The sequence below is a fragment of the Camelus ferus genome, chromosome 3 (assembly GCF_009834535.1).
Source record: "Camelus ferus isolate YT-003-E chromosome 3, BCGSAC_Cfer_1.0, whole genome shotgun sequence".
Lineage (NCBI taxonomy): Eukaryota > Metazoa > Chordata > Mammalia > Artiodactyla > Camelidae > Camelus > Camelus ferus.
The window spans coordinates 92,054,944-92,077,333 of NC_045698.1; the positions used below are offsets into that span (position 1 = coordinate 92,054,944).

The window sequence follows — 22,390 nt, forward strand, 5'->3', positions numbered from 1 at the left end:
TGCCAGATACTGATCTACCTGTCGGTAATGCCTGCCACGTGAAAGAATAATGGTTAATGAGAGCTCTGTTCAATCTTTTTGTCCCCCAGGGTATATTTTGCAAAAACTGGGAGATCTTCAGCTATGCTCCCATGAAAAGAAAGAAAATGATATTTTACTGTAACACCACATAGTCCCAATATTCCTGAGACTCTGAGGAATGATGGCCCCTCAGTGGCTCTTAAGACTCTAACACATACTCAACTAGAACTGTTTTGCCAAAGGGAAAGAAAATGGCATAAAATTCCTTATGTATACGCTTTTATACTATTGTATCAAAGTGAGTCTTCCAGAATTGGTTTGGCTTTTATCTTGGGTGTATGTGTGAGTGTCTCAGTACATGAGTTTGAATCCTGCTTTCTCTCCTTGATTTTGATCCTCCTTAGGGGATGCTGGCCCTGGTTTGGGAGGAGACCCCACTGAAAGGAGAGAAAAGAAATGAAAGAATTAATCATTCTCAGATACACCCCTGGTATTTACCCTCATTAGAGGGCCCTGGTCTTCACATTTGTTAGAGGGTCCTGGTAACCTAACTATGGTCTAGGTACAGCTGGAAACTCAAAGAGTAAATCTGGTAATGAGTCTGATTCAGAGGGGGCAAGTTTATCTAGAAGTGAGGCATGTAAATATGAGTAAGTAACATATATTACTGTCTATTATTATTTGTTTGTGAAACCTTAAAAAACTGAGTAGTGATGCTATCAAAGAATTTTTTCCTTAAGAACACCAGAATTTAATTTATGTAACAAATAGTTTATAAAACCAAAACAATGGATCTCAATGGGGGGGCAGTTACTCCCTTGCCCAGAATGTTTTAGAAATTTTGGGGGGAGTTTCTGGTTCAGTTAAGGACACTATTAGTATTCATAGGTAGGGGCCCGGGATACTAAACACCCTGAAATTGGTGGAATGATTTCAATGAATTGCACCATACAGTGCTGGATGTCAGATACTCATGGGTGAAAAAACAATTTACAATTCCCTGAATCTAGATCCTAACTCTATTTCATATATAAAGACAAAGTGCTTTTCCATAGGAACACATGAAAACTGAGGAAAGAACTACTTCATTTTGCTCAAAACTCTTATAAGGGCTAATTACTATTTTAAAAGACCATGTAATTGAAAATAACAACTAAGGTGTTTAGATCACCAATATAGCATACCAGCAAGTCTGCGTTTGTAGCTGTTACAGTCATAATGATTATATATGCTTCTGATTACTTCATTATGTGGCTGAGTGCGGTCACATCTAAACTTTTATATACTGAAATACTAGCATTTTATTTTTTTAAGTACTTTTATTCTCTTTTATAATTGGGCAGTATATTGATATTTTTAAAATTCTGTGTGTAGATAGACTTTTATCATCTATGAATTTTATTTCAGGATAGTCAAAGGGGCATTACAAAATATATGTTGAAAGAAGTGGCATTGGGTCTAATTTGGTTCAGAACCATTGATAATACTTCCGGAGAATAAATCTGATCTAATTACTTGTACAAAAACGGAAATGATCTTTCCAAATAATTTTTATTCGAATAATCTGTGCAATAAAACAATAACTTTTAAAAGGTAAAAAGCATAGAATTAAAGTATCCATCAAAACTAAGGATGACAACTACCAAAAAAGAAACTTATCTCTACAATTGACCTACATATTATCATTACAGAATAAGTCTTCACTAAAGTCCAACAAACACAAATAATCCCTAAGCCTGTAATATACTGCTCCAAAAGCTCAGTTTATATCATAAACTTAAAAAGAAATAAAAAACAGCAAACATTTATTTAATAGTTTATTATGTGCCAAACATTGATTTTAACTTTTTGTACTTATTTGTTAATGTTGGCAACAATCCTATAAGGTAAATACTATTATTATTATTATTATTATTATTATTATTATTATTATTATTATTATTATTATTATTATTATTATATTATTATTATTCCCATTTTCATGCAGCAACATTAAGGCTCATAGAGATTAAGTAACCTGCTCAAGAGATCAGAGCCAGAATTTAAGCTAAGATGATAGAATCTCAGAAACCAATCTTTTGATCCTTAATCCATTCACCGGCCACATAAGCAAGTCAGGAAACCCCTCTAGTTTTCAGTTTTCATATGCACAAAATGAACTGTTTGGAGGAGTAAATGAAATAAAGTATGTACTACTACCATAATTTACTGTTCTGAATGCCCACTACCACATCATAAAAACATAGTAACAGCAGCTGCTGTTATTCTAAATGTATTCTACATCATTCTACCATGGTGGCTACTATTATTCTATATTCTATCCTACTGTTATTCTACATACATTATTCTCTAATTATTTTATGGACAATGCGATTCCAATCAAAATTCCAGTATTAATATTTTAAAGACTAATCTTTTATTTATGTTTGCCTCATATGCTAAAATATTAACATATCTGGCAATAATTACCTATCATTTACCACTTGACTCATTAAACCTGCTTCAGAAATTTATCCTCAAATATGCCTGCACACATATGAAATGTCAAATGTACAAGGCTATTTAGTATATAACTGTTTGTGACAGCAAAAGATCTGAAACAACCCAAGTGTTCATCAACAGAAGGTTGGCTAAATAAATTAAAATTACGTCTATACAAAGGATACTATGCAACTTTAAAAAAGGACAAAAAAAAAGAATGAGGACACTTTCTCCACACTGATATGGAAAGATTGCCACAAACCATTGTTCAGTGAAAAAAAGCAAAGTACAATGGGAGGAAAATAGTCTTTTCAATAAATGGTGTCGAGACAACTGGGTATCCATACGCAAAAGAATGAAGTTGGTCCTCTACCTCACAAGATATACAAAAAATTAGCTCACAATGAATGACCCAAATATAAGAGCTAAAACTATAATAAAAAACCTCTTAGAAGAAAACAAAGGCATAAATCTTTGTGGACTTAGATGAAGCAATGGTTTCTTAGATATAACACCTAAGTGCAAGCAATAAATCTAAACATAAATAAATTAGACATGATCAAAATTTTAAACTTTTATGTTTCAAAAGATATCAAGAAAGTGAAAGGACAATGCATAGATGGGAAAAATTTTCTGGAAATCATATCTCTGTTAACAAACTTATATCTGCAGTATATAGAGAATTATTACAACTCAGTAACCAAAAGAGAAAGACCCAATTAAATATGAGCAATGGATCTGAACAGAAATTTCTCCAAAGAAGATAAACAAATGGCATGAAAAGATGTTCAACATCATTAGCCATTAGGGCAATGGAAATCAAGCCCACTAAAATGGCTATAATAAAAGACAGACAATACAAGCGTTGAGGAGGATGCAGAGAAATTGGATACTTCATATATTGCTGATGGGGATGTAAAATGGCACAGCCACTGTGAAAACAGTCTAGCAGTTCCTCAAATGGTCAAAATTAGTTACCACATTATCTAACAATTGCATTCATTGATGTATAACCAAGAGAACTGAAAAAAATAGTTTGAAGATATTGCAGGTTCAGTTCCAGACCACCACAATAAAGTGAGTGACACAAATTTTTTGGTTTCTCAGTGCTTTTAAAAGTTACATTTACACTACACTATGCTGTAGTCTATTAAGTGTGCAAAAGCATTATGTCTAAAAGAAATAATGTCTGTACCTTAATTTAAAAATACTTAAAAAACTTTAGCATTGCTAAAAAGTGTTAACCATCATCTGAGCCTTCAAAAAGTCATCATCTTTTTTGCTGGCTGAGAGTTCAAAATATTCCAAGAATTACCCAGATGTGACACAGAGACGTGAAGTAAGAAAATGCTGCTGGAGGGGGAGGGTATAGCTCAGTGGTAGAGTGCATGTTTAGCATGCACCAAGAGCCTGGGTTCAGTCCTCAGTACCGCCATTAAAAACATTAATAAATTTAAAAAAAAGAAAGAAAGAAAAGAAAATGCTGCTGGAAAAATGGTACTGGACAGATCTGTTCAATGCATGATTGCCACAAACCTTCAATTTGTTAAAAAAAAAAAAAAACCCACAATATCCACAAAGCACAATAAAGTGAAGCATAATAGAATGAGGTATGCCTGTATTCACATAAAAACTTGTACAAGGAATGTTCATAACAGTATTATTCATAACAGACAAAAAGTAGAAACAACTCAAACGTTCAACTGATGAAAGAACCAATAAAATGTGGTATATCCCTAAAATGCACTGTCATTCAGCAAAAAAAAAAAAAAAAAAAAAAGGATCAGTATATACTACAACATGGATGAACCATGAAAAATTATGCTAAGTGAAAGAAGCTATTCAAAAAAGGGCCACACATTGTATTATTCCTTTAAGATACAACCAAAATAAGCAAATCTGTAGAGACAAAAAAAAAGGTTAGTAACTACCTAAAACTGGGAAAATTGAGGAGTGGGGTTGGAAGGTGACAGCTAAGTGGTATAGGGTTTCTCTTTCCGGTATGAAAGTGCTCTAAAATTGGTTGTGGTGACAGATCCACAACTGCATGAATATATCAAAAGACATCCAGCTGTATACTTTAAATGGGTAATTTGTATGGTATGTAAATTATATCTCAATAAAACTGCTAAAAAAAAAAAAGAAAGAAAAGAAACACTGATTCATGCTAAAACCTGGATGAACCCTGAAAACATTACACTAACTGAAAGAAGCCAGACATAAAACACCACAACTGTATGATTCCACTTGAGATGAAATGTCCACAATAGGCAAATCCAGAGAGACAGAAAGTAAATTACTGGTTACCAGGAGGCAGGGGGAAGGGGGAATGGGGAGCGACTTCTAAAGGGCATGGGGTTTCTTTCTGGAGTAATGAAAATGTCTAGAATTAGAACATTAGAATGGTTGCATAACTTTGTGACTATTCTAAAAATCAGTAAACTTTACAGTTTAAAAGGATGAATTATATCTCAGCTTAACAATATAATGAATATGAATCAGCTACATTTGTCAGTTAAAAGCATAACGTACCAATTGACAAATTTTGTGATTATCAGATATTTACACATGTAATTTCACACCTCCCTTTTCTAAGATGCCGGATGAAAGCAGTCTTTGGTGAGAACTTATTACCCAAAAGTACTCAAACTAGAGTTTCTCAATCAGAAAGTTTAGTTTTTCCTTCAGGAAAAAGACAGAAAACACAAGCATTTGTGATGACATTCATGATTAGTCTTAATACCTGTATTTTTGACACTTTAAAAACTTCTGACATCAATTTTGGAGTACTCTTGGGCATTCATACCAGAGAATAAAAAGTTATTTTGACATAAAAAAAATCTGTGTTTGAATGTTCATAGTTGCTTTATTCACAATAGCCCCAAACTATAAATAGCCTAGATGTCCTCCAACAGGTAAATGATTAAATAAACTATGGTATGTATATACACCATGCAATGCTACTCAGTAATAAAAAAGAATGAACTAATGATACATGCAGTAACTCAAATGGATCTCTGGGGAGTTATGCCAAGTGGAAAATAGTCAATTCCAAAAGGTTACATATTTTATGATTATATTTATATTATATTTTTGAAACGTCAAAATTGTATAACTGGAAAGGAGATTACACATTGTCAGGGGTTAGAGATGGGTACAGAGAGGCGCGGTCACAAAAGAGGTGGATGTGGTTATAGAAGAGCAACATGAGGCATCTTTGAGGTGGAACTGTTTAGTACTTGATGTGGTAGTGGATTTATCAATCTACACATGTGATAAAACAGTATACAACATAAACTAGTACAAGACAAACTGGGCACATTTGAGTAAGATCTGTGAATTGTATCAATACAATGGCTGTAATACCGCATTACAGCTTTGTAAAATGTTACCACTAGGGAAAACCGTGTAAAGAGTAATTAATCTCTCTGTATTATTCAACTGTATGTGAATTTACATTTATCTCAATAAAAATTTTAATTTAAAAATATTACTTAAAAAAATCAATACATACAGTATGCTACTTTGCAGTAAAGTAAAATTATATTTGTTTGTATTTACATAAAGAACACTGAAAGGATACTGAAAGTAGTTATCTTAGGGTGGGGAGAAATGGGGCAAATGAAGTAGGAAAAAGACTTTTCAATGCATAAATGTTAAAAATATTTTTTTTTGAACCAGTGTCATCATATTACTGGGCCAAAAAATAAGTAAAACACTAAAAGTACCTTCCGTACAAAAAAGACCTTAATTTTGTACACATTCTATTGTTTTGGAAAGTACTCCAGTTTCAATTATCCTTACCTCTAACCTCTGTGTCTGATCCTTGCCCAAAAGGTCACGAACTTCTTCGTTATATATTTCCAAATAAGACACTCGAACCAAAAATCTGCAAATAAAACATGATTTTTTAAATATTAAAAACAGTTAAGTATTTGTAAGAACAGTTTTTAAATGTGTTTATAAAATTTGTACCTTTACATCTTTCTTATGTTTGTACTTCTCATATTAGAAAATAAAAGAATTCTCTTTTACCTTGTATCACCCTCTGCTTTTGCAATATGACCAAATATGTGAGCAAATGAATTTGGAATGATTCCTCTAAGTTCAGGAACAGCTCGAACACCTTCCATGGTAAACGTTTTGCCTGTTCCAGTTTGTCCATATGCAAAAATAGTCCCTGAAAATTATGAAGAGAATCAATCACTTTTTTAGAGTCTAATACTACAGAACATAGCATACCTCTACAATTATTTCCTTTGACACTATGTTGCAATTTCTACCCTGAATTTTAAATTTATTCTAGTATAAACTTCACCCTTATTATCAACAATTACAAATATACTGTATGCCACATGAGCAAAGCACTGTTAAAGTATTAGAGTCAATCAGATAAATGTAAAATCTTAAATTGTAGCTAATCATAAGAAATTTCTTACAATGTATATATTAATTACTTGCTGTGGACATTAAATTGGAGAAGGTAGTATAATTACAACCAAAGAACACAGGTTCTAGAGTAGAAAGACCTCAGTGTGAATCCACATATCTGCCACTTTTCAGCCACTTAACATTAGCAAGTATCTACCCAGAGATTATCTCAATTGTAAAATGGTCAGAATTACTAGTCTACATTGATAGTAAGAACCAAATGAAGTAATTTACTTCAAGCAACCAACATGATGCCTGGCAAATGGTAGTTTTTCCTAAACGGTAGTTTTTAATCCTAAAATAAGCTCATTATTTTTTAAAAAAAATTTTAAGTAATAGTTGTAAGGAATAGAGGGAGTTAACCAAAAAAAGGTGACAATACAATCACTACAGATAATTACAGATACAACTTAAACTTTCTAAATACCCAAATTCATTCATTCAACAAATATTTACAACACACCTGAGTCTGGCATGGTGCTAGGCACCAGAGACACAGTGACAAAATGAACACAATCTTTAATCTTCTGGTGTGTATAATCTTGGGGAGGAGATAGTGGTCAAATAATCATAAACAGGATGAGTGCTGGAAATGACACAGAGTTCTAGATGTGAGGGAGAGACATAATCCAGGCAGGAGAATTGATGCAGGAAAAAAGGGGAGGAGGTCAGGGAAGGCTTTCCAGAAGAGGAAAAGTTTAAGATACAATCCGATACATGAGCAAGAATTAGACAGAAACCGAGTGGACAGCAAGAGGCAAAAAAAGAGAGTAAGATTTTTGAGAAAATGAAATGAGACCAGAATGGAAGAAACAGAGATGGTAGAGGAAGGTAGATGCAGACAGAGCTAAAGAAATTGGCAGGGGCTTAATCACACAGGATGATGAAGAGCATGTTAAGGCTTTTACAGCTTATCCTAAAAGCAAAGTGAAGCCATAGAATGATTTTTCAGTCAGGAGTGACATCATAGTCACTATACTGTGTACAAAGAATTCAAAGGAAACAAGGGGAGATGTGAAGAAACCTGTTAGAGGGTAGAAGTGTTTAGCCAGGTGATGTGCTGACAGGAGAAGGGATGAGAAAGGTGGAAAGATTTCAGACATATTTAGCAGTTAGAATCAACAGGACTCAGGAAATAACTAGTCATAAGGGGATCAGAGAGAAGGAGGAATCTGGCTTGATGAAGGGGATGTATGGCTATGCTATGTATTGAGATGATGAACACCACTAGGAGAAATAACAGTATGAAAGGGAAGGTCACGAATTCAGTTTAGGGGCAATGAGCTTTAAGTCTGTAATACAACCAAATGGATGTGTCAAGCAAGCAGGTGGATGGGTGAGATTCATCTGCCAGCTTAAGTCATGGCAGTGGATGAGATTTCCTCAGGAGACAGTACAGTAGGTGAAGACAGCTGAGGAAGTGACAATATAAATGAAAAAAAGATTCTCAACTACTCCCACTCTATTCAGTTAGCCTCATGTCATCATTTTCAGGCTTCTTATGAAAATAAATTAACCACAACAGAAACTACTTTTACACACAGGAATAAAAAAAGTTTTAGTTTTTTCTAATTCACTAAGTATTTCAAACTCTGCCATTAAGAATATAACTTACTGCATTCAAAGAAGCTAAAAATATCATGAACTCATATACTACGGTTTAGAACAAACACAATAGCTATCATTTACTGACCGTTTTCTATGTTCAATGCCATTTTACATGCATTCCTATTTAATTTTTACCCCAATCCTAAGAGCTATTTATATGCCTAGTTTATTTGAGGAAACAAAGGCTTAGAGAGGTTGAGCCTACTTGCTCAATGTCATGTAAGCGGCAGAAACAAGATCTGAACACAGTCCCTGTGGCTCCAGAGCCCATGTTATTTTACCAGTATGTAATAATCAAAAAAAAGTTTATGTTCAAAATTAATTATGCAATGTAATTTTTAAGAATGTATTAAATATATGCAGATTACTTATTTAAAAGGATATTAATCTACAATTTTAAAGCTGAGAAAAGTGGCCCAGATATCTGCTAAAATTAAAGAATCTCATCTTATTTTCAGAGATTAAGAGTCCAAATTTCTAGTTTTTAAAAGCCAACTTAACAAATCTAATGCTATCATTTCCTTTAACATGAACTTCTCTTATAACATTAGTTTTTAAAAACTAAAAATAACTTGAGATTTTACCTAGTCTCATTTCCTAACTATATATATTTTTCTTTTTTAATTTATATTTTTTAGCATAGATATTGAATATAGTTACCTGTACTAAAGAGTAGGTTTTTACCAGAAATTGACACAACATTGTAAACTGACTATACTTTAATTTAAAAAAAAAAAAATATATATATATATACAAGAAAAAAAAGAGTAAGGCCTTGTTGTTTATCTACTAACCATATATTTTAAATGGCAGAAGGTCCACCAGCAGCTATATTCATAACTGCCAAAACTTGGAAGCAACCAAGGTGTCCTTCAGTAGGCAAGTGAATAAACTGTGGTTCATCAGGACAATGGAATATTATTATTCATCACTAAAAAGATATGCACTATCAAGCCATGAAAAGGCATGGAGAAAACTTAAGAGCATGTTACTAAGTGAAAGAAGCCAATCTGAAAAGGCAACATACTATATGATTCCAACTATATGACATTCTGAAAAAGGCAAAACTATGGAGACAGTAAAAAGACTAGGTAGGGGTTGCCAGGCTTTGTGGGGAGGGAGGGGTGAATAGGTAGAGTACAGAGTGAAACAATTTTGTAAGATACTATAACTGGTGTATGCATGTTATCATATATTTGCCCAAATCCACCAAGAGTATACACCACCAAGAGTGAACCTCAACATAACTATGAACTTTGAATAATAATGATGTGTCAACACAGGGTCATCAATTCTAAAAACTAACCACTGTGGTGCAGGATGTTAATAGTAGGGGATTTGGGGGAAAAAGGGTATTTTGGGAACTCTCTTACTCAGCTCAATTTTATTACAGACCTAAAACTGCTCTAAAACAGTTTATTAATTTAAAAAAATCTTTCTTAAGTGGTAGAAGGATTAGGTACTTGCTGCTGAAAATCCAAAAATTTACAGTTAAACCACATTTGAATACTGCAGAGTAAACTGCATTATATACTATCACGTTTCTAATTTTTGTTCTTTTTCAAAATGTTTTTCTATTTGTTACTATCAACAATCTTCAGTCAGCATAATACACTGGGAAATAGGTGAAAAGTCTCTTGACATTCACAAACTACTCTGTATAACATTTATTTTTTATAAACACATAATTCTGTTAATTCAAAATTAAATAAGTTACACTTCTGCTTCCAACAAAGATGAAGTAAGAAGCAGATTTACTCTCCTGGCTGAAACAAAAAGCAGACAAAATAAATGAAACAATTTTCAAGACAACGAACATCAATCAACAAAGAACTGTGATTCCTGAAAGATAGAAAACAGGTAAGGTGGCTCTATGATTGCTCAGCCTCCTGTCTTGAGAGAGAATCCAAGCCATGGAGTAGGAGGGGAAACCCAAGTAGTGGTCACTGGCAGACTCCCTGAGTTTAGAAGGAGCCTAGAGTCCAGAGAGACCAAGGTAGCTAGAATTTGTAGGACACACTCCCAGAGAGGAGAAAGCTGCTTTTTCTTTTTCTTTTTTTTGGTATCCTGTTTGCTCTAAGAACCAAAGTCATAAGTACAACTATATGCTGAGTCCCACAAGCCCTCCTAGCAATCACTGAACCTTGGGTGATCTTAGTAATCTCCAGCACACCTACCTGTCAGAAATGCACTTTCAATACAAGAACACAAATAGGTTAAAAGAAAAAGGATAGACTGCACCCAGGGGCTCCGCAACCTCCTAGGCACGACTGAGACTTGTTTACAGCCCGAGGCAGATAGGATCTTTCTGCCCTGGCACCTCAGAGAACTCGCACTGCCAAGACAAACGAGGAGCTGAGATTTGGCATGGAGCAGGGACGGGGCCATTCCATGGTCTTCCCCGAGCCTGCCTTCGGAGTGCCGACCCAGGGCAGAGCAGGCAGCTGAATAGAGCGCCGGGAGAGGGTGGGCGGCCACCTGCCTTCCTAGCAGGAACGCAGCACCTGACCACGGTGCTGGGAGGGGGCGCCACCCGCCCACCAGGTAAGAGCTCAGCACCTGACCCAGTGTTGGGAGGGGGCTCGATCTGCTAGCTGACAACCACTGGGAGCAGCACAGACGAGGGCGCCAACAGAGGGCCTCTGGAAGCAGCAAGCTGAGTTCACAAAACAGGGTGAAGACACAAAGACCTCTTGATAAAATCATTAAGAGCACACCGTCTGCAGGAGAACTAGATAACTGATACTCCTTAAGCCACAGTGCCAGAGAGATATGAGCAATATGAAGAAGCAGAGGAACCACTCCCAATTAAAAGATCAAGAGAAATCCCCTGAAAGCACGATCAAGGAAATAAGACACTGATGGCCTTCTAGATCAAGATTTCAAAAAAGGAGTGATCAAACTACTGAAGGAACTAAAAGAAATAGTGTTTAGAGATATAAAATACGTCAAAAATGAAATAGAAGCTATAAAGAAGAGCCAAGTAGAATTAGTAAACTCATTTGCTGAGATGAGAGCTGACCTAAATGCTGTACAAAGCAGGCTAGATAATGCAGAGGAACAAATAAGTGACCTAGAAGACAGGACAACAGAAAGCACCCAATCAGAACAGCTGAGAGAAAAACAAATAAAAAACAATGAAAACAATATAAGGGACCTATGGGATAATACAAAGCGTGCCAATCTACACATAATAGGGGTTCCAGAAGGGGAAGAAAGAACAAAGGGGATTGAAAAGGTATTTGAAGAAATCATGACTGAAAACTTCCCAAACCTAAGGGAATCAGATATCCAGGTGCAGGAGGCTCAGAGGGACCCAGACAAGAAGAATCCAAACAGACCCACACCAAGACATATCATAATCAAGATGGCCAGAGTCAAGGATAAAGAAATGATCCTAAAGCCAGCAAGAGAAAAACGAAGAGTGAGTTACAAGGGAACCCTCATAAGGCTCTCAGCTGATTTCTCTACACAAACACTACAGGCCAGAAGGGAGTGGCAAGATATATTCAAAGTCCTGAATGAAAAAAAGATGCAGCCTAGGATACTCTATGCAGCTAGGCTATCCTTTAGAATAGAAGGAGCTATCAAGAACTTCACAGACAAGCAAAAACTAACAGTTTAGCAACACTAAACCCATGCTGAAAGAAATATTGACAGGTCTACTCTAAATAGAAAAGAAACAGGATGCTACAAAAATGAGAAACTCATAACTGGAAAGGAGATAACTGCCATGAATTACAAAAAGAATAAACACAAAATTGTAAAAGAAGACATCTAAATCATTAAGAGTGGGAGAGGGAAGCAAGGAAAGCCACTGTGGAAAACAGTATGGAGATTCCTCAAAAGACTAGGCATAAACTTACCATATGACCCAGGAATCCCACTCCTGGGCATATATCCAGAATGAACCCTACTTCAAAATGACACCTGCACCTCAATGTTCATAGCAGCACTATTTACAATAGCCAAGACATGGAAACAGCCTAAATGTCCATCAAGAGATGACTGAATAAAGAAGCTGTGGTATATTTATATGATGGAATACTATTCAGCCACAAAAACTGACAACATAATGCCATTTGCAGCAACATGGATGATCCTGGAGAATGTCATTCTAAGTGAAGTAAGCCAGAAAGAGAAAGAAAAACACCATATGAGATCACTCATATGAGGAATCTAAAAAACAAAACAAAACAAAACAAAACATAAATACAAAACAGAAACAGACTCATAGACATAGAATACAAACTTGTGGTTGCCAAGGGGGTGGGGGGTGGGAAGGGACAGACTGGGATTTTAAAATGCAGAATAGATAAACAAGATTATACTGTATAGCACAGGGAAATGCATACAAGATTTTATGGTAGCTCACAGAGAAAAAATGTGACAATGAATATATATATGCTCATGTATAACTGAAAAATTGTGCTCTACACTAGAATTTGACACATTGTAAAATGGTAACTACTCAATAAAGAAATGTAAAAATTTAAAAAAAGGAAAAGAAAAAGCAAAAGGATAGAAAAAAACATACCATGTAAACACTAATCAAAAGAAAGCTAGAATGTTTATAACAATCAGACAAAGTAGGTTTCAGAGTAAAGACTACTACCAGGGATAAAGAGAGTAATTTCATAATGAAAATAGGTTCATCAAAAGGACACAAAACTCTTAGGCATTTATGCACCTACTCACAGGGCTTCAAAATACATGAAGCAATAACTGATGGAATTGAAAGGAATAGCCAAATACCAAATTATAGTCAGAGAATTCGATACCCTCTCTCAGTAATAGACCAAACAGAAAATAATTAAGTACATAGAAAATCTGACTATTATCAAACAAATTGACCTAATGGACATTTACAGAACACTCCGTTCAACAATAGCAAAATGCACGTCCTTTTCAGGTATAAACAAAACATTTAATAATAATAAACCACCTTCTGGGCCATAAAACAAAAGATCCACATTTTGTAAAGTATGTTGTCTGACTAAAATGGAATTACATTAGAAATCAGTAACAGAAAGATCTTTGGAAAAATGTCAAAACATTTGGAAGCTAAGACATTTCTAAATAAGCTGGGAACCAAAGAAGAAATCAAGAGGGAAAGTAGAAAGTATTCTGCATTGCATATAAATGAAAACACAGTTATGTCAAAATCTGTAGGATACCACTAAAGCAGTACTTAGGACAGTAATTTATAAACCTCTGTATTAGAATAGAAGAAAGGTCTCAAAACAATGACCTCAGCTTTCACCTTAAGAAAGTAGGGGGAAAAAAAAGACTGAAGTAAGTAGGAGAAAAGAAACAATAAAGATCAAAGCAGAAATCAATGAAACAGAAAATAAAAAGAAAAATTAATAAAACCAAAAGTCAATTCTTTGAGAAAACCAGTAAAATTGATAAACCTCTGGCCAAACTAATCAAGAGAAAAGGAGAAGACATGTTACCAACATTAGGAATGAGAAAGATTACGTCACTACATTCAAACATAAGAATAGAGGATTGAGATATACAACTTTTTGCCAATAAATTCAAGAACTTAAATGAAATAGACAAATTCTATAAAAGACAAACTGCCAAAGCCCACTAGTGAAAAAAATAGATAGCCTGAATATTCCTATATCTATTAAAGAAACTGAATCTGTCATTAAAAACCTTCCCCCCAAAATACCTTCAGGCCCAGTTGGCTTCACTGGTGAATTCTACCAAACATTTAGAAAAGATGTAATACTAATTCTAGGCAAATTTTTCCAGTTAATTAAAAAGGAAGGAATATTTTCCAACACATTCTATGAAACTAGCATTATTCTAATACCAAAATCAGATAAAGACATTGCAAGAAAACTATATATTTATATCCCTCATGAACACAGATGCAAAAAATTTAAAGGAAATTTTAGCAAATCAAATCCACAAATATACAAAAGGATAATACACCATGACTAAGTGACATGACTGGTTTGACATTTAAAAATAAATCACTATAACTGATGATATTAACAAACATATAATTTCACTAATTCCAAGAAATACTGCATTTGGAGAAATTCAACATAATTCCTCTTCCTAAGGAAAAAAAAACTCTCAGCAAACTAAGAACAGAGGGGAACTTCTTCCTTCTAATAAAGGGTATCTATGAAAAATCTACAGGTAATATCACACCACAGGTAACATCATACCACAGGTAAAAGTATGAATGCTTTCTCCTTAAGATTAGAAACAACATAAAAATGTCCATTCTCATCATCTCTATTCAACATTGTACTGGAGGTTCTAGTCTAGCCAGTGCAATTAAGGTAATAAAAAGACTGGAAAGAAAGAAGTTGTCCTATCTTTATTTTCAGACATGTTCTTTCTTGTATGTAGAAAATTCTAGGGAATTTACCCCCAAAGCCTACTACTAATAATAAAAATAATAATCAAGTGTAGCAAGGGTGCCGGATACAAGGTCAATATACAAAAATCAATTGCAAAACACAATGAGATACCACTTCACATCTACTAGGACATCTATAATCAAAAAGACAAATAATAACAAGTTTGGCAAAGACGTGGGGAAATTGGAAATCCCATACATTACTGGTGGGAATGTAAAAATGGTGCAGCCACTGTGGAAAACACTCTAGCAGTCAACCTTCTGATCCATCAATTATTCTCCTAGATACTTATGTAAATCAAAAATACATGTTCACACAAAAACTTGTACAAGAACGTTCATAGCAACATCATTCATAATAGCCAAGAAACAGAAACAACCCAAATGTTTTATTAACTGATGAATGGATAAACAAAATATAACGTATCCATACAATGAAATATTATTTGGCCATAAAAAAGAATGAAGTACTGATACATGCTACAACATAGATGAATATTAAAAACATTATGCTAAGTAAAAGAACCCAGACACCATAACACTGTAAATATTACACTTCAATTAAATAAAAAAAGCCAGAAACAAAAGACTGCACACTATATAATTCTATGTATATACAATACCCAGAATAGGCAAACTCATACACAAAGAAAGTAAGTGGTTGCCAGGGTAGGAAGGAATGAATTGGGAGTAACTGCTAATGGGTACAGAGTTTCTTCTTGAGATCATAGAAACATCGTGAAAACAGATAATGGTGATGTTTGCACAGCACTATGAATGTACTAACCCCCCCTGATTTGTACACTGTAAAATGGCAAAAGTTACAAATTTCATGTTATTTAAATTATTTCTCAATTTAAAAATCTACTAAAATAATCAATTGCTTTTCTGTATATTAATAATGCACAATTCCAAAAAGGAAATTATGAAAACAATTCTATTCACAATAGCATCAAAAAAACTTACGAATAAAGTTAGCAAAAGTAGTACAAGATCTGTGAATTAAAAACTACAAAATACTGATGAGAGAAATGTTAAGCAAGACATAAATAAGATAGAATAAATATGTCTATGATATATATGTTCATGGATTGGAAGACTCAATATTGCCAGAATAACAATTCAATATAATGCCTATCTAAATCCTAGTAGTTTTTTTTGTGGAAATTGACAAGGTATTCCAAAAATGTAAAGGACTTAGAAAGGCAAAACAACTTTGAAAAAGAATAACAAAATTAGAAAATGTATACTACCTAATTTCAAAACATTTTATAAAGATATAGTAACTTACACAGGATAGACATGGAATGGAATAGACAAATCAGAAATAAGCCCACACATCTGCAGTCAGCTGATTCTTGACAAAAGACAATTCAAAAGGGAAAGAACATTCTCAACAAATGGTGCTGGAATGTCTGGATATCCATAAGGCAAGAAGGGGAAAAAAAAGAGAAAGAAACTAACTCACCTCATACCATATACAAAAATTAACTCAAAATGGATCATAGACTTTAATTTAAGACCTAAAATGTTTACAACTTCTAGCTAAAAATGTAAGAGAAAATCTTTATGGTCTTGGGTGTGTCAAAAATTTCTTAACTATGTCACCAAAAGCATGTGAAAAAATTGATAGCTAGACTTAATCAAAATACAAAACATTTCTCTTCAAAAAACACCATTAATAAAAGGAAAAGACGGGAGCGGGGTGGGGGGGGTGCAGGGGTGGGATAGCTCAGTGTACAGTGCATGCTTAGCATGCATGAGGTCCTGGGTTCAAACCCCAGTACCGCCATTAAAAATAATAGTAACATTAAATCAAAAAAAAAAAGAAAATGAAAATGAAAAGACAAGCCACAGACTGGTAGAAAAAAATTTCAAATCACATATCTGATCATAGATTTGAATCCAAAATATATGAAGAACATGACTCAATAATAAGAACAAAGGCAAACAAATTTTAAAATAGATAAATATTTTGAGAGATGTTTTACCAAGAAGATACACAAATGTACAATAAGCACAGGAGGTGTTCAACATGGTTAATCCTTAGGGAAATACAAATTAAAACAGTGAGATATCACCACAGGTCCTCTAGAATAGCTATGATTTAAAGACTGATAGTCTAAATGCTGGTGAGAATGTGAAGAAACTGGAAGTCTCATACCATGCTGCTGGGAAATAACAGTAGTATAGTCACCACTTGGGAAAACAGTTTCCCAGTTTCTTCAAAAGATAAACATATATTAACCACGTGAACCAGCAATTCCACTCCCAGGTGTCTACCCAAGAGAAACTCTGAAACTTATCTGCACAAAGATTTTTAAAAGAATATTCCAAGCAGCATTACTTTTAATAGCAAAAAAATGAGAATAATTCAGATTCTCATAAAAAAACATAAAAGGTAGTATATTCATACAACAGAATACAACTCAACAATAAAAAGGAACAAACTACTGATACATGCAACAACATAGATGACTCTCAAAAATATTACACTAAGTGAAAGAAAATAGATAAGAAAGATGAGATAGTGTACGATTTGATTTATGTGAAACTTTGAGGAAAGGCAAAACTATAGACAGAAAGCAGGTCAGTGGTTGCCTGGGGGTGGGGCTTCACATGGACATAAAAGAACTTTTGGAGGTGATTAAATTGGATTGTGGTGATGGTTTCACAACTGTATGCATTTACTACAATTCATCAAACTGTACAATTTGATTGTAATTACAATGGGTTAAATTCATTGGATATTATTAACAGCTCAACAAAGTTGTTTAAAAGTCAACTATATAAAGTACTCACCATTGTAGCCTTCAAGAACAGAATCAATAATAGGTCGGGCAGTTAAGTTATAAACATCCAGCTGTTTACTCTCAGGTCCAAAAACAGTATCAAACGTAAACGTCTTTGGAGGTTCGTTGGAAGAATCAGTCTTATTCACAGTGATAGTTCCCCTCATCTCATCCACACTGACAGCCTGTTTGTAGCACATTGATTTCTCTCTCTCATTAAGGGGCCGGCATCTAACAACCACCTTCACATTATCACAGCTTTCCGGCTTCTCTGATTTATTGATCTGGTGGAGAAAATATTTACAAATAATGAAGAGAGCATTTACTTTTACATTCAACAGATTAAATTTAAAATCTGAAAAAGGCTACTTTGCCATCTCAGTGCCTTGCACATATTAAGCACTCCATGAATATTTGTTAAATGCAATTAAAGATCTTACAGATAGATAGAAAAAGCTTATTAAAAGATATAAAAATGAAAATAGTTTCTTTCACAATACAAATGAGGAAAGAGGAACTTTAATTTACATTTATAGTTAATGCTATTTAGGCAGAAAATGAGGGAGTATATTAGAGACCGATCTTTTTGAATAAAAGTCCCTGACTTCTGAGTTTCCTGCCGCTAGGAAAACACACGTGAACGTGGTTAATAACCTTAATAAGAATATAGTAGTAAGTCCTCTGCTCCTGATACTTTTAGTTTTATTTTCTATAATGCATTAGTAAATTTTTAAATCAAATAATATATCTGTTAGGCAGTTTAGACAGAAATGAGCACTGGGCAGGCGGAGAGGAAGGGGAAAGGAATAACCCAGAAAATGGCAAGCGTGTCTGCGTTCAGTAAAAGAGACTCCAGAAATTTTTACTTTCTCTAAATAAGGGCCAGTAAAAGAAGCCAGTTAAAATCAAAGAGCTGCAGCTGCGTATAGGAGGGGGACCTGGTATAACTTGACTCAATGAACCTGCCCAAAATGGGACAGGCGTGCCAGAGCGCAGGGAACCTTAGTTGTCAATCAATCAATCACGAAACCAGGTTATAAAAACAGGAAAAACAAAGGAACAGCACCATTTTTCCTCTTTTGGACTGGCCCACTCCCAATTCTTGGGAGTGTACTATCTTTTACTATTGTTTTTACTTCACTAATAAAAATCTTGTTTATATCACGCTTTCTGTCTCTTGTCAAAAATTCTTTTTTGGGGGGGTGACTAAGAACCGAGGTAATTCTTATTTTCCTTTTCCCAGTAACATATCCATATATAGTTTACCTTCTCTATAAAAGACAAGTGAGAGACAGAAAAGAAAACCCAATCTCAGAGAAAAATGTTTTGGCTTGACTCTAACCTTATGAACATCTGTATATGAAAAGTTTCAATTTTTGAAATTTTATGATTAAAAATCTATATTAAAATATAATCCTATTATTAAAGTGAAGAAGTTAACAGTTTAGTTGAACAGATACTAAATTCCTACTGTTTCAGATACTCTTCTAAGCATTAAAGAAACATGAGCCACTGACATTGAGGAGGAACAGGTTATATCAATTGTCTTAGTCTAGGTCATCATTATCTCAACCCACATTATGAGATGCCTAACTACTCCTATATCTAATTAGGTTCCCCTACACTCTATTCTCTACACTGCAGTCAGCTGCAACACAAATCTAATTATGTCACTCCCCTATTTAAAACTCTTCAGCAGTTTCTCACAGACCTTAGGAAAAAAACCGAAATCCTTAAGGTATTCTGTAAGATCTGGCTCTGGCCCAAGGCTACTTCTGCAGTCTTATTTCACAAGTTATCCTGCTCAGCATTCTTACCCACAGCCACATTCGCTTTCTTTTAGGCCTTTTCTTGTTAACCACGCTCCTTTTCATCCCAGGCCTTTCAAGGTGCTGTTTCTTCTGCCTAGAACATTCCTCACCCGCCTTGTCACTTACCCTGCAGCGCTCAGTTCAACAGCTCCTTCAACTGGGAAGACTTCCCTGACAAGGTCAAATCCTTGTATAGGCCCCTAGAGCACCCTTCTTTCTTCTTCTTCTGCATCCAGTTACAATTCTTTTTTTTTTTTTTCCCGCTCCTTATTTGATTAACATTTTTCTATCTAAACCAGAGGTTCCATACAGGTAGTCAAGGGGCTGAATTCAGCCCACAAATGTCTTTTGTTCAGCTCACAGTATTTAAAAATCTTTTGACTGGATGCTAAAATTTAAAAACAAATTTCACAAACATAACAATTTCTAGATTCTCTTTAAAAAATAAATGATCTGACATCTGTAGGCCAGCATTCCTACATGGCAACACTTCACACTTCACTAGAATCTACTTCTATCTATTGCATGCCACCCCCTCACTTCATTCATTAATGTTAAGTGTCTTATCTCTGTAATTATGTATGGTTTTCACCTCTGCTCTGTGAGGCAACTTTCTCTCTTCCCAAATTCAAGAACCTGGATGGTTTTGCTCAATATTGTATCTCCAGTGCCTCGCATGTGGTTGGTGCCCAATATATGCTGTGTAATCTGATAAATAACTCAAAAGCAACAGACAAGAAACAAATATTAAGCATTTAATGTCAAACGTCAAGCACTGTCTTTCATGTCTCCTGTACACTATCTTGTTTCATGCGGATAACAGCCCCATGTGGGAAAGTTTAATTATGTAGGAATGAAGGACCCAGCAAGATTAAATAATTGTCCAAGGCCTCGCAACCAGTAATAACCGGACACAGCTCATGTTCTCCATGACTGAATTCTGGACTTACGACGCCCCCTTATTAACTGCACGATAACAATCTGTGAAATCCTACAAGACAAATACACCCACCACTCATTCCCCTCACACAAAGACACCTACGGGTTGCATTCTGCACTGTAAGCTAGAGCGTCACGAGAGGAAAGACAGACAACTCGACTCAGGAGGCTGGAGTAGGGGCAGACAGCCCAAGCTGAGCTGCATTCTGGAGCTTGGCTCCGCGGCGCAGAGACCCCAAAAGGTGCGAGGCATCCAAAGCCGACCCTCCGCGACAGCTCCTAAACACCCTACCCAGCGGGCAGGGCTGGGAGAAAGAGCGCATCCTCTGGCACAGAGCCTTTATGTCAAGGAGCACAGGCCTTGCGGGATGCAGCAGCGACAAAGGCGGCAACGCCTGCCCCAGGTCCTTCCCAGGGGAGGCTAGACCCTCCACGGGCCCAGGTCCACCCGCGAGGCTCCCCAACCGCTCCGGCCAGCCCGGCCCAGCCCTACCCCGCCCCGCCCCACCCCGGTAGCCCTCCCGCTCCGCACCTCCATGGCAACGGCCGCGCCACCGGGCCAGGCCGCTGACACGAGGAAGAACCCCAGAGGCTGAGCAACTCTCCTTACCGGCATTGTGACGACCTCCGTGACCGGCGGACGTCCCCGTCCGCGGTGCGGTCCAACGACGCCGGGTTCGCGGGAGAGGCGGGTCGGAGACTACCGAAACACCGCCTTGGCGCTCCCGATACTGCGGCTCCTCAGGCGAGAGCGCGCTGTGCGCAGGCGCACTCCGAACTCGCCCCGCCCCGTCCCGTGGCCTCGGGCTTTCACGGCCTCTTGCAATACGCCTGCGCAAAGACTTTCGGAGTCCGTCTCCTAGGACGCCGGACTGAGGCCGCACCTGCGCAATGCGGCCATTCCGCTCTGCTGGAAATCTGGCCCGCATTGGGGCGGGGATATCTGGCTACCATGGGTGGGGGAGGAGGAGGCGCTCCTAGATCCCAAGGCCCATCTTTTAGCTTTTACAATACTCTGAATTTTAAAAACAACAATAGCAATTAAACATTGTGTCCCATTTGAAGAGCTTAAGACTTTACACATTTTACTGCGCTTAATTGACGACTTGTTTATAACCTGTCTCACCGTTAGGTGAGGTCGTGAGAATCTTTGTGGGTATTCTCACGATTACCTCCAGAGCCTGGCACACCGTAGGTTTTCAATCATTTGTGAAGGAAAGAATGATCTATTCTCTTTCCGGTCCGAACATGTCCCCTGAACGCCACTCTGCTTAGATGTGTAATAGGCATTTCAAGTTTATTATGTCCAAAATTGAAACATTGATTCCCCGCCTCCCACTCCCTACTCCGCCAAACTTAAATAAATAAATAAATAAATTTTTAAAGGCTCATCACAATAAATGTAAACTGAATGCTGACAAGTGATCCAGTCAAAACCACAATCTCTTTATCTCATACTCAATATCCAATGTTTCTATTAAGCTAGTTGTCTCTATCTTCAAAGTAGAACCAGAATCCGACCACTTCTCACTACCACCACCATCTCTCACCTGCGCCACTAAGCAACTCAGACTGGTTTCCTTCAGTTGATCCTCGTCTATCTTAGTCTATTTTCAACACAGGAACCAGAGGGATGTTGTTAAAACATGAATCAGATACTTGCCTTTTCTTTATTCAAGACCTGGCAATGATTTCACATCTCACAGAACAAAAGTTACTGGCCCTCCCCATTTCCTGCCACCTTCCCTCTTACTCATTATTGCCAGCTATTCCTCTCACACCAGCTACACCTGGCCTCCTTGATTCCTCCAACATCGTGAGCATGGTTCCACGTTAGAATGCAAGGGCTTTTGTGCTTGCAATGAGAGCTAATGAAAATACTTAGTGGAAGTGCTCTGTTCTAAGAACTTTACTTCCTATTT

General features: G+C 36.2%; 1 protein-coding gene across 7 annotated transcripts in view; it reads right to left on the bottom strand.

Moving 5' to 3' along the window:
• KIF3A (kinesin family member 3A) overlaps positions 1-21,239 on the bottom strand; it is a 199,943-nt gene extending 178,704 nt beyond the window's left edge. For all 7 annotated transcript variants that reach the window (XM_032476695.1, XM_032476691.1, XM_032476694.1 and 4 more), the window contains exons 1-4: positions 21,079-21,239; positions 17,729-18,002; positions 6,538-6,682; positions 6,307-6,391 (exon numbers count right to left, since the gene is read on the bottom strand). In XM_032476695.1, the coding sequence (XP_032332586.1) occupies positions 6,307-6,391; positions 6,538-6,682; positions 17,729-18,002; positions 21,079-21,084 (510 nt within the window). In that variant the 5' untranslated portion in view covers positions 21,085-21,239. The remainder of the gene's footprint in view (positions 1-6,306; positions 6,392-6,537; positions 6,683-17,728; positions 18,003-21,078) is intronic.
• Between the last annotated feature and the right edge of the window lie 1,151 nt (positions 21,240-22,390).